The sequence below is a fragment of the Lonchura striata genome, chromosome 1, assembly GCF_046129695.1.
Source record: "Lonchura striata isolate bLonStr1 chromosome 1, bLonStr1.mat, whole genome shotgun sequence".
Classification (NCBI taxonomy): Eukaryota; Metazoa; Chordata; class Aves; order Passeriformes; family Estrildidae; genus Lonchura; species Lonchura striata.
The window spans coordinates 117,499,383-117,513,351 of record NC_134603.1 but is presented as its reverse complement, the minus strand read 5'-3'; the positions used below and the strand labels follow the sequence as shown (position 1 = coordinate 117,513,351).

At 36.2% G+C, this 13,969-nt stretch overlaps 1 protein-coding gene across 1 annotated transcript in view; it reads right to left on the bottom strand.

Moving 5' to 3' along the window:
• Positions 1 to 13,969, bottom strand: part of SLC4A7 (solute carrier family 4 member 7) — a 93,747-nt gene that overhangs the window by 11,123 nt on the left and 68,655 nt on the right. Inside the window, exons 13-21 of the mRNA XM_077787040.1 lie at positions 12,871 to 13,045; positions 10,292 to 10,425; positions 9,486 to 9,731; positions 6,565 to 6,670; positions 4,604 to 4,765; positions 3,595 to 3,708; positions 2,971 to 3,132; positions 2,462 to 2,713; positions 393 to 461 (exon numbers count right to left, since the gene is read on the bottom strand). Coding sequence (XP_077643166.1) covers positions 393 to 461; positions 2,462 to 2,713; positions 2,971 to 3,132; positions 3,595 to 3,708; positions 4,604 to 4,765; positions 6,565 to 6,670; positions 9,486 to 9,731; positions 10,292 to 10,425; positions 12,871 to 13,045 — 1,420 coding nt within the window. The remainder of the gene's footprint in view (positions 1 to 392; positions 462 to 2,461; positions 2,714 to 2,970; positions 3,133 to 3,594; positions 3,709 to 4,603; positions 4,766 to 6,564; positions 6,671 to 9,485; positions 9,732 to 10,291; positions 10,426 to 12,870; positions 13,046 to 13,969) is intronic.

Genomic DNA, 13,969 nt, shown 5'->3' with positions numbered 1-13,969 from the left:
AGAAAAAAAAAAAAATTTTAGGCGACTACAGAAATGTAAGATAATCCCAAATTAAATACTAATGAAAGACAGTGAATGTTCAAGGGGGTAGAACTGGTGGGGTGTTTTGCATGGGTTGTCTCCCACCCCCACTAATAATAAAAAATTCAAGAATATTTCAGAAAAATTGTTTCTTAGCTACACTGTTGAAAGAATAAATAGAAAATAACTGATAAGGGAAGACATAATATTTTAAGAACAAATACCTGAACATGACACTCAGGAAATTATCCTACATGCTATTCAGACAATATGGAACAACTTTATTGTGGCTCACATAATGCAGGGTGTTACAGTTTCCTTTTCATTCAGTGTTAAACAAAAGCAAACTGCTCGTTAAAATCAGACTTTACCTGAATGCCTTTTAATGAAGATACTCCCATGTAAAGAAAGACTCCATACAAAACTGGCATTGGAATAAACTGGGGAGGAGAAAACACCCACAGTTAAAAGTGGAATCAACATGACACAAGAGAGCAGTCCGTAGCAATGACAGACACAGACCAAGTTGTTTTTTACTTTATATTTTACTTAAGTGATATCTGAGGACTTTTATTTAAAGGAACGCATATATGTAATTGAGCAACAAAAAACCCTAGCACTAACAAGGCTATCACCAGAATAAAAAAGTAGTTCTGCCTTGACTGCTCATCCACTCAATTTTCTAGGTTGCAAGAAAAATTTCTATTCATGCTAAGTATACTGCTTTATGTTGCTATTTGATAGGAACGGTATCAAGACTACTGTATTCTGTACAACTTCATGAAATTGCCACATTATAATGTAGTACAGTGTGATTTTATATTTTTATATAATTTAAAGCTAAGATAACAAAATTGTCCACTGATTTCAGTGGCACTTGCATCAAACCTTTGCAATGAAGCCTTCTTTGCTCCTGCATTCATTAAGATTCCAAATAAAGGACAGCCAAGATACAACATGAAATCTTAATAAAAACTGCTACTATTAAGACTGAACAAAAGCCTTTATTTAAACAGCTTGAAATAAAATTATTAGGAATTTACTACTGCATCTGTGTGTGTGTGGCTAGTGTCTTCACTCTAAGTTCTGTAATTTCATATAGTATTTTCTACTGCATTAAATCAGTATAAATCCACACATGGAACAAAAGCACAGCAACTGACAGATGCAAGGTTTTGTTCTCCTTCCTTCTTTTGCACAATAACAAAACAAACAAACAAACAAACAAAAATTCCTTAAACAGCAAAGAGTAATATTTCCATTCCTATTACCCTGGGCACATAAACCAAAAAGTATTCGTTTCTAAGAAAAAGAAGTTAAAATAAGGGGGTTTAAAACACTTTACTTCAGAAACCAGCACTTTTAATTTTTGCTTTTGAGTAACAATAAATCTATTTCAGTGTTTCTGCTTTTGATTCTCATTATTCACATTATACAGCTGAGCTCCTGATAAGTTTTTAATGAGAGATTGTAAAATCTGAATACTGTTTTTTAGTAACTGCTATGGCCTTATTCTTTTCAGACCTTTACATTCTTTAACAGATATACAAATGGTCAACCATTTAAAATTTATAATACATAACTACTTATTAAACTATAGCTACATATTTACCGGATTATTCTTTCCCATTATCTAAATTTGAGAAGCTATGTTTCTTATGAAATTACTTGAGATCTGTCTCTGTTTAAACAGACTTTTACAAAGTTCTTTAGAAATATCAGCAGTTATGCAATATCTACATTTCTGGCAAGAAAAAGATGGTTCTTTCATTTCTGCTTTTAACTACTGGATTTGAAACAACAAAGTAGAAGTTGAACAAATTTTAGCAAATCTGAGCAAAATCCAACTGAATTAAGTAATTTTTTTTCAACAGAGTCATTGAAAGGTCACTAAGGATATAAATTAAGAGATTAAAGTGTAATGTGATGCTACAACACAACCTGCAAAATCACCATTGCACTGTGATGATGCACAAAATAATCTTGACATTCTAAAAACCAAATTAAGTTTAGCAAACTGAAGAACAAGAAGAGAAAAATGTTATTTCTCCCTTTTAAAGCAATGTTTCTGTTCCTTCTGCTACACTATATTACTTCTGCTCAAGTAACTACTTCACACTCCTTTTCTCTCTTTTACACATTCACATAAAAACTACAGTTTTGAGGTAACATGAACTCAAGAAACTAAAAAAGAGCTGGCAAGAAAATCACGTGAGACAGGAAAAGGTTGCTTTCTTCACTACATTTCTAGCTTTCTCAGATTTCATTTTCTTGCATCCTTCCATATTGTCTCTATTCAATTAACATCTGTTCCTAGAAAAGCAATTTGAGAATGAGTCCAGGTACATCTTACTTAACATAATAGAACTTTCTTGCATTATGAAATGCTAAATCACAACATCAAAAGCACAAAGTAAATATTTTGGGAAAACTCTTTTACCTTTAACACAGAAGTCATGGACACTGACATCCCCATCAGCACAAAAATCATCAATCCTGTCACTCGCTGCTCCCGGATTCCCAAAAACTTTGGTTGTTCTCCTGGTGCTGAGCATTCAGATTCAACTTTCAGGCTGTTAACATGACTTATAGACAGGACAGTTGCAGCAACATACCACGGTAAGCCCATGATAGAACATATTCCCAACATAATACCAACCATGAGCAGATCAAGATGATAACCACAGCCTTTCTGTAAAATTAAGCAAACAAATAACCTGAAAAACTTTCTATTTCTATGATCATATGTCTAACTCAGCAGGTGAACAATCTACAACTACAAAAGTCAAATACTTTGAGAACAAATTATATTTGAACAAGTTACATTTGTTCTTGATTAGTCTATTTATATTTAGCAACTGATAGTAATTTCACAAATTTGCAGAATGAGTCTGATTTTCAGTAAATCTGACTTCCACATCATTAGACTTCAGCAAAAATTACTTTTACCTTCAGTTTATGTTCTTTCCTGTTTATAATAACAGCTGTTATTTGTTGATCCATGAAAATAAGAATGGTGCAGAGTAAAGCAGGAAGAGCAGCAATCAAGAGTGTCCACCAAGGATTGCTTCCAAGAGGATCAATGAACCATCCTCGGTCTTTACGGGTGGGCTGAATAAAAACCAAAAAAAAACAAAAAACAACCCATCAACAATGAATATTAAACTACTAAAATAGAATGCAGATTTTATTACTACAAACAGTTTCAATAAACAACAGATCAGTCTCTTAAGTCTATGTTTAGGTTTTTTTTCCTAATGGCTTTGACCAAAAAATTGATTTAGCTATTACAGGTGAACGTGACATTTATATAGAAAAGATTAAAACAAATCCATTCAATTCCTTCATTTTGTACATTTGCACAAAAGAATGCTTCCCTTTCAGTAATAATAAAACACAACTTCCTCCTGTTAGATGAGACATACATCCAAAACAGAAAAGAGAAACTACTTGATCAACTACATTGCAATCAAAAAAGAGAAATTTTTGTTTCTATACAACTCGATTGTTCTTCTGTTTATAAAACTGCAATAATTTTAAAAGTTATGTTTTTCAAAAAGTTTTGTTTCTTACTTCAAACTTCTCTGGAACCTGAAGCTTAGGAGAAGGTACTCCTACAAAATAGTCAATCAAAACCATGATTACTATGGTCAGAAATACTGCGAAGTCACTGATGGTGGAACGGACCTATAAAGAAAAGACTTGTGTTAAGTCTTGCTTTTTACCGTTATAATTTGCATGTGTAGAAAGACGATTTTCTCCCTTATGAAAAGTGAAGTTTATTTATATTATACCACACCACTGAACATTATCTATTTTTTCTTGTTACTTTAAAATTTAAGCTGTCTGCCGCATACTATGAAGTTGCACAAGACAAGTATTCTGTACAGCTGTTCACTCATTTAAGCAACTCCATCATTTTCCTTCTCCCCTCAATCCCATTAGGAGGCTTAGCCATCACAGCTAGTCCCTGGTACCTTAGGTCAGTAATATTCATATATTTCATGTTTTAATCAATAGGAGGCAGATAATTTGCAATACTTTCATATTATCGAAGATAACTTTATTAAACATTAGGAAGACATTACAGGGATGAGCTGAGGTTTATAGCAGATCTAACCACTTCATTTTGCCTAGCAGAAGTTACATAAATCAGTCTAAAACGAATCATCACATTAATATCTATTAGAAATAGTAATCCCCTGAGGAACCACTCAAAACCCAGTAGTTTAGGGAAAGTAATTAATTGTTTTGTATGGCTAGGTGAGGAAAAAAGCAGCAATATTGTCTCTACTAATGCTACCTGGCAATACTGATTAATGTGGTGAAATGGACTGCTTAGGTCTTTCAAAGTTTAGAATGTTTTGTTGTAACTCTACAAAAATACAGAATAAGCACCGAATTTTCTGCAGATTATTTCTTTCCTCAAATGTCCTAAATTTTGTAATTATTAGCTGAATTTTGGGTTTTAATTTCCTTTCCTGCCTTAAAACAAATCTCTCAAGACAGAATTCAACTCAATTAAATTATACCAAGGTTTATATTACAAGGTAACAACAGTGTATTCTCTAATCAGGATTACCTTAGTTGGGAAATAGCGTTTGGTCTTGAATTTCTTAAGGAAAGAGGAGAGGAAAAATGTTGCAAAAAATAGTATGACAGACCAGAAGAGAACATCTGGAATGTATGGTCCATGATGGCCACAAGCTGATCCACGAAACACACCATGATATTCTAAACATTCCTGCAAAGAGAAAAGCTCTTAATCTATGTTTTACTAATTCAGTACACTCAACCAAGCTTCCAACTTTTCTATATAAAACACATTTGAGAAAGTTCATAATTCCAAAAAGGAGGTTCTTTCCTTCATCACTACCTCACCCTGAGAAAGCCAGATATATGTGCTGTCTGTTCCAGAAAAGCCACAGTAGCCACCACTGATTATTTCAAAATGCTGGGAGATGCCCAAGAAGAAACAACTTCTTTACAGTCACATTACTTCTATTCTGTTTTTCAAAGCACTGAAAGAAAGCACTGCCCGGGAAAAGCAGAATATCCAACATCAACTTTAAGCTAACAAACATAAAAAAGGATCTCCTCAGTTTCTCCTATATCTTTGACTTTGTTTTGCTCAGTTAAGGGAAAAAACGTAAGTCTTAAAAAATAAGATTATCCAAATAATAAGTAAAAGTTTCTAGCAAAGTAGGCTAGCATTGTGAATAATGGCTTTAAATTAAAAAAAAAAACCTAAGTCAAATGATAGTTATCAAAAAATTTACTGAAATGCAAAGCAAAAAGTTCAAGTAAATACACAGAGTACAAGGAAACAACAAGCCAATAATTCAAGTAGCTGGAAGCAGCACTGCACTAACCTAATTTATTATTTAATTCATTGAAAATTTATCTCATGGCAAAAGTTCTCCCTTTTAACAATCTAATTTGGTTATAAGATAACATGAAATCCTGGATCAGTTCTGTCTCTCAGGTAAGACTAAAGATTCTTTAGAGGTAAAGGCATATAGATGAAAACACATATAAAATAAAAAACAAATATAAAGGAAATATAAAAACTAAGTTCAAAAGAAACTGCCATCCTAAGTGATTATGGTAAACAAGGAGTCATTGGTCGCACATAAACAGCCCTACTACAAGTCAAGTAAAGCACTGAGGTTTTACATGGAATTTCTGCTGTGCAAAAGAGTGTGAATGTCTATGCTCATACACAGATATCCACTGCTGTTCTAGACAGCCTCAGATGGCCAACCCAGCAAGCATAACAAAAACAGCAGCAAATCCAAATCATTCAAGATGCAGCTGGGAGTCAGATGCCAGTGTAATCAAAACAGTTGCACACAACTGCATTTATTCCACTGCACACTGCCCAAAAAAACTAATTATCAGCGAAAGTGTTTCTCTCTAAAAGCTTTCCAGAGCACTTGCACATGGTAACTTTCTTCCTCTTCACCTACACACAAAATTAGATACTGGTATAAAATATCCACTTCATAAATTAATACTTTCAAGCCTATTCTGAATAGTTGCTTTCAATTTCAGATAATTGTTTTCTTCCAATCAATATTTAGGTAGTTCCTTTCATTCTGTAGGGAGTTTCGTACCAATGTCTAATAAACTAATGAAATATATTTACTACCACACTTCAACTACAAATTGCATCATCACATCATATTAAAAATACTTCTTTCAGGAACTGGAAGAAAGCAAACTCCTGTTTATTCACCTCATCATGTTCACCTTCAGGAAGAGTACTGTGGTGCCTAAGAGCATTAAGGTGGCTGCCTTAAGCATTTATATTAGTATTTACTTCCCTGGACTCACTTATCTAGTCCTCTACCATGACTGTGTAAAACCTTATGGAAGAAATTAAGAGAGTTCAAAAATACAGTTTTAACAAAAACACTCCAGGTTCAGTTAAGAAAAGAAATCGGATGAAAAAATGCAATAAACACTGGTACCATGCAGGTATTTATTTTTTTATGCATATGCACATACACAAGTACATACACATAGCTTTCAGATACTCACAGAAACTGTAAGATTACTCCATGCTATATCTTCACCAGACTTATTCATACTCCTCCACAAACGCAATGTTTCATTGCTTGGTTTCTCAGGCTTAGAACACACACATCTGAAGAGAAGAAGAAAAGTTTACATGCTTTTAAGTTGTATGTGCCAAAATGCAGCAATTTGAAGTAAATTTAAAAATCCTGAAGAGTTTAAGCCAGAGTTTATCCCAAACTTCTATGGAAGAAGCAGAGTACAAGGCTTTTCCTTACATCACATGACCTAGGACTATTGAGAGGCTGGGGGAAATGAGGAATCAGATCACCCTCAAGTAAGACACCATATTTCAGTATGTAGTGCAGTAACTGAAGATATAAATGCTTACAGTGCTCCGCTTTAAAGCAACTGTATACATACTTCTTAGCAATATTTTTGTAGAAGTAAAAATGCCCTTTCCTATTGCAGCATTTTGCAAACTTGCACTGCAGAATCCTTTCTGTCAGACAGGTTGACAGAAGTACAGATCAGATTAAAAAAAAACTCAAAACACAATTTAATGGGATGTTTTCAAATAAAGCTATTCAACTACACCAACTGGTAAGCTTAACACAAACATTTATGTAGAAGAGGATGAAGAGGTAGTAAGCAAGAAATAAGTCTCCTTTTTCTATGAGAATCACTAAAGACACTGAAGAAAACCCCAATGAATCACAGAAGGGAAAATCTGCATCTGTGGTGTGAAGGTAAAGAAGGAAAAAACATTAAATGTGCATGGGCAAAGAGAACCTAGATTTGCAAAGTATAATGTTTGGGGAATTTAGAAAATAGTAAGTAAACAAATTTTCTTTTGTTAACTGAATTCTAAACTAACAGCAATAGGAAATGGGAAAGGAGTGAGAAGAAGTAACTCTTACAAAGCAATTTGTTGCAGAGGATAGATAGATATGATTGTTATTTTAGCTAGCCGGATGTCACTTCTACCCTTGGATGAATCCTGGAGTGAAATGGACTGTTCCATCCCACCCTGCAAAAGATTGTGGTTCATCCCGCACCTCTGTACCTGCCCCTAAAACAGAGTCTGTAACCCCATTGGCCCATGCCTTGTCCCAGCCCACCTGGGAGCCCCTGATAAGGGGGCTCCGAGCGGCCATGCGGCCTCTTGGACTTCCTCCCTCTCTTGGCCCTCTCCTCTCTTGGCCCTCTCCTCTCTTGGCCCTCTCCTCCTCTCTTGGACTTCCTCCCTGCCTGGGGCTTCCCCTCTCCTAAACCCTCCGTTTCTCTCTCCCCTCCCCCGTCCTCCTAAGCCCAGCCACGTGCTACGCCTGAGAGCACGAGGCTTGGGCATTCCTGAATTCTCCAATAAATCTCTTCCCCCAAGAGCAAGCTTCAGAGATCTCTGCCTCCCTACACCCCAACCGTGCAGAGGAGCCTACTCTTCCCTCAGCAATTACCAACACAATCATCAGAAGAGAAAGGAATTGCAACAATAAGCATGATAAGACAAATAATAGTTTTTGGTCAAGGCTGCAACATAAAAAAGCATGTTGAAGGGAGACTTGACAAAATTCTCAACAAAAGCAATGAAGATAAAGTATGCCACCAAGTAGACAAGAAGAAATCAGGAAGAGGAAAGAAAAAAACCCACACTCAGAGAAAATGTAAGAGTATTTCAGATTGTCTTGTGGTTCAATTAACTGAACATGCTTGTTCTGCACCCTTTTCCCCACTAGAGGTTACAGAATGGGGAGAAAAGAAAAGGGAAAGGAGAAAGAATTGTCAACAGCTGGATCTCCTACAGATTTGTGAGAGAAAAAAATACAGGACAAACCCAAGCTGAACACTGTGGCATGTCCCAAAAAAAATAGAGCTAAACCAAATTCAAATCCCACCTTCCCATCTCCTCCCTCACAGCCTGCCTATGGCAAAACACAATCAGGTGCCAAGTGTCTGAAGACCTACAGTACAGTTTCTGCCACCTCAGTGGATTTAACCTGCCCACACAAGTTCAGTGAGGACCCAGAGCCACTGAAACAGAAGGATGGGAAGGGAAGGAAGGGAAAAATAAGGAAGTGAGTGTCCTCCCACAGCTCACTCCTGGCAATGTGGCCTGGTCTTAACAGCTGCTAACACAGGAAAGGAACTGTAAATGCCAAGTGTGAACAGAACACAAGATGCAGTCTGACAGGGTCTTTGCCCTTTCCCCCTGGAAGAAAGTACTGAAGAAGCACTGAATGATGGTAAAAGTAAGCAGAGATCTTGGAGGGAAACACAGTAGTCCGGACCTGGTTTGACACTGCTAGAAGATATCCTTTGTGCAAGATGAGCAGTATCCTGGCCAGGCAGAGCAGCTGCCCAGCAGGACAGTGAGTGTTCTGCTCTCCAACTAGGGAATGACTGCCCCAGTGCAACAAGCAGGGACCCTCACCCTGGGGGCACAGACACGACCTCATTGAGGGTCCCTCACCCACATTGTGATCACACAGGTACAACTGAAGTTGGAAGATGAGCATCTCCAACAGGAGGGGAGCACTAACATTTAAACTATTTCATTTAAACGATGAGAAATTAGCAGTTTTCTCTGAGCAACAGTGCACAGCATCTTCATCTGGCAGGTGTGAGCTGGTAAACCAACTCATCCTATTTCATGAAACTATACTTCCTAGAAGTAGCAAGGCAGAAGTCCTGTTCTGACCTTTAGTAAAGCTGTATTAAAGCAAGCTTTGTCACAGGCCCTTATCCCTTCCAACCACCCATAGCTAACACGGAAAATTCAATTCCACAGCATCCTGAATAGAATTGTTTTGAGGTTTCGCATGCCCATACCACTTCTAGCATCCTCCTAGCCTTCCTGGAAGTGGCACCCACTGCCATTTAGTAAACAATATGTCTCTCTATATGTTCCTATTTATTTCACTAACAGATAGAAACTTGGTACTTACGAATATGAAGTCAGTTTATTCAAATCATTGTGCATATTGAAAGGATACACTTCTCCCAAATCAACAAGCTTTTCCAATGCCTCATAAATAAAAATGATGCATATGAGCGCTGCAAAAGCTTCCTCAGTAAATCGAGTGATGTAGCACACAAGGCTGCTAGCATCTGTGGCTACAAGCACAATGCATAGAAATGCAGTCCACAGACCAATGCTAGTTCGCAGGGAGAGGTAGGAAAGACCATAATCCCTGTGTGAAGAAAGAAACAAAAAGCATTAACTGAGCCAAAACCCATCTGTATTACATTTTATTTGAAAAGACATAAAGGCCAAGCTTTATAGGTATTCAGCACTTTTCTCATGCTTGATATTAGCTCTGAAGGAAGCAGAAATTTTTTTTTGTCTCATCTCCCACCAAAGCAAAGCAACACTGCAAGGTGTTTCTAAGATTGACAGTGCAACTACCTAGCTTGGGAAGCATCATGGGGATGAGTCTCTCCAGAACTACCCAGATGGTTTCTCCTAGAGGGTAGATCGATCTCTGCTTATCCCTGCAGAAGCAAAGCCAACAACTTCACACAGTCAGAATATAACTTTTACTTGAGTCCTTGCCACTTCTTATCACTGATTTTCTCATTCAAGTTTGCTAGTGCCTCACAGCTTTATCAAACTATATCAATTTCTCAGTTTCTTGACACGGTATTTACCTTAATGGACATATACATTTACTGTACATCTGCTTTCAATCACAGCTATTGTAACAGGCTAGAATGTTAAAAAGTTCATCAAGCCAATATAAACATCACTTACCTGCAAAATTTGAATAATATTTTTTCAAATACTAGAACTGGTCCTGTGCTTCCCAAGATAGTAAGAGGTTGCCCAGCAAAGAGAGAATAAGCAATCCCAGTTAATGAGGCTCCAAAGAGAGACTCTATTGCACTCTGTTTGGGGGGGGAAAAAAAAGCTATAACTGCTGCCTTTCAGGTTAGCATTTAGCATCATTATCTTCATAAATACAGCTTTAAGATGCATTAACTTAGGAACAAGACAAGATGTAAACACATTGCAATTAATATCCATATTTGAGACAATAAATACTGTTTTACAGTAACAATACCATGAACAAGATTTTGAAAACTTCACCCCTGAGAAACATAAAGCCATCCAAAACCATGACAACAAATTACTAGTCCTGCTAGCTCTGGAGGAAAAGCATACCAACAATTATACAAATTTACAAAAAACAAAACCAAACCCAAAAAAACCCAAAACAAACCCCAAATAAACAAAAAAGAAAATAGCTACTCAGCATATTGTTTACAGAAAGAATTAATGGTCTCTAGAAAGAAAACAGATATTTGTATTGCACCATACCTACAGTGTGCTGCATCAAACCTGCATCAGTCAACCAAGCATTACAAAAAAAAAAAAAAAACAAAAAAAAAAAAAAAAAAAAAAAAAAAAAAAAAAAAAACAAGCTGACAGGCAAAGGTGCAGCGGGAATTACTGAAGAATATACATTTATGTATACATGACACCAAATATAGATGAGCAGTAAACCAATGTCCCACCTGGTAATGCATTTCTTTTCAAGGAATTAAGGTATCTACTTCAGTTCTTGAAGTAAGTGTTTCCCTGTAATACTTTCTGCCAAAAATACCCAGCTACAATGCACCTCAAAAGAGAGAGGCCAGAATTTTAAATACTAAAATTGTATTAAATTTACTTGAAAGTAGTTAATTACACCGCCTACCACTATGAGAAGTCATGGATTACAGATTCCTGTAATGGAATTACAGTGTTCCTGGTGGAACTTCAAAGCATTTGCTATTTTGAAACTGTGCAAACCTAAGAAAACAGAATTCTTAAAACTTGAGCTCCAATTCAGGAAAGCATCTGAAAATGGTCAAAATGATTTGCTGAACTGGGCTATTAAAAATTAAAATGAGTCCTTAGATCATAATATTAGGAAAAAAAATAATTCCAGTCTCTTGTTCTATTACCTTCAAATTAGTGTTTTTGGTTAGTCAATGCATTAACCTTGGGGTTCTCAGTCAGGGTGGCAGGGACAGGAGCACTGTGGAGGTGATGGCCTCTGAGAATGCGAGGGAAGGTTTCAAAGACAAACTGTGTACCTTACAATGTCAGCTACTGTGCTTGAACATGTGTGTGCAGTAACTAAATGTTTTATTCAATGATGCACACCAAGTATCTGAAGGCAGGAACAAACCCGCAAACAATTCCAGATAGCTAAAAGAAAGAAGGTGTTTGAGAATCAAGCTTTGAAAGGAGGGTGCTTTCATTATTATACATGTTCTACATTCAAAATTTACATTGTCATTTTAGTAATCATTCCTACATTTACAGTGGGAAAACCAGTACGCAGAAAAGACATAATTGATATCTGTATTTTCTATCAGCTTGAAGTGCTACATTCAATACACAAATATCTGAATCAATAGCAATAATTGAAAGAGATAAAACAGTTAACTAAATTTTAATATAGTACAAGCTTAAAATTTTCATTAAGCATCAAGAAGAATTTTTTTAACATTTTAAGTTTCAACAGAATCTGAGCATTTGTAAAGGACATGTCTGAATACATCCTTCCCTCCCACAAAAGGACAGAGCCTTGTTTCTTTGTGATAGATTTAAAAACAGAAAATACACTTCAAACTAGTTTATTCATATGCCAATTGACACTGAGTTACTAACACTGCTCATATTAAGTAATTCTTCCCTGCTTCAAAAACTGAAGTGCAATGATATTCTGGTGAAAAAGGTGCTGCCCAACATAACACTACCAAAATTTTGGATGTGTATGGCTTACATTTGAGTCATTTACAATGAAGAGTATTTTCTGCTGATAAACCTCAAGTACTTTATTTTATTGTGAGAAACATATATATTAGTGCAAGCATAAACATATCCTGTCATTTTCATAAATGGACTGCTGGCCACACACTGCAGGTATTATCATCCTCATAGGCCTACTCCTCAAGGCCAGTACATGATCTTGGCTATCCACCTTGACCCTCTGACTTTGCCTAAGGTAGGCCCAGTGGGACAGTGCACCTTTACTGCTATTTATTACTCTTAAGCAGCCAAAAGGAAGGCAATGCCAGCCTTTTCTCTATTAATGAATCCATTCATCCAATGAGGCAGGATAAACATTTTTTACCTCCCCTGCCCATCTTCTCCTGTTCACATAGGTTCCCCACATTTTCCATAACAATTACCTTTTGGGGAAGATCTGTTTTGGGGCAGGCTAATCAAGTGCTGTGGGTAAATTCTTCAAATACAAGTATAAATAAATGAGACAAATGCACACAGTGACTTGCCTCTGAAGGTCTAAAAGCCTGGCCGCTACCATTCTTTGTACTCACTATTCTGCCTTGTGTAGCTTCTCCCAGGAGCCCTCCAAAAGTGATTACAGGAGACATACAGGCACAGTATAGGAAAAGAATCGAGGCCAGGCACTGCAGGCTTAATGCATCCTTGAAGTCACTCAAGAAAAAAGGTGCTTTCCTTTTGATGTCAAGTATCAAACCACCAAAAAGCCTAAATAGGTGAGATGAAACTCGTCAAACTGTACACTAAAGGATTCTAGCTAGTTTAAAACTATGGGCTACACATGACTGCCAGTGCCTATTGCCGGCACAAATTATCTATTTCATAATCCAGATTAAAGCATAACAATTAAAAACATATATGAGAATCTTATCTATTCCAACTCAGCAGTATTCCAAACATAATCAAGCAGGTTACCCACATTTTTAAAAGCTGACTACATCTTTTTTATATATGGGCTAGATACTGAAAAAATAACTTTGCAAACAATGGTACTAAGCGATGCTAAATGGTACCTAAACGATGCTTTAAGTCAAAGCTGTCTTATTATATTCAAAACAATGGAACAGAGAAATATGCTAAACGTCGTAGATCACTGCATTGTCACATTTCAGCATTAATACTCCAACATACAGTTGTATCTTTTCATTTGAATTCTCTACATACATATGATTATGTCAATAAATATAGGTCTATTATTTTTTAACAGTGTTCTTATCTGGAGAACACAGATATTCTACTTAGTTCAACTGGGTAAGCTATTACCAAAAATTTAAAGAGCAATTTAAAAAAAAAATCTTAAAGACTTCAAAGTATTAGATATTCATTTGCATTTAGAAAAAATTATTTTATTTTTCATTATCAAAAAAACCCTAAACACTTCTAAGAAAAAGAAAAGCCTTATCTACAGCTAATTTTGTGAGCAAAAATGAACTTTTCAGCTCCACATACTGTCTACAAAAACAGTAAAGGGTAACTATAACAAAGCCACAAGGGTAAAAATCAACACAAATATCGTAAAGTCTTCCTCACAAATGCATGAAAAAGATGCATTTGATTTGGAAGTTTGTTATTCTGGGGATAACAACACTGTACATACACTCCAAAATTTTTCAGTTGATTTAATCTCTACTC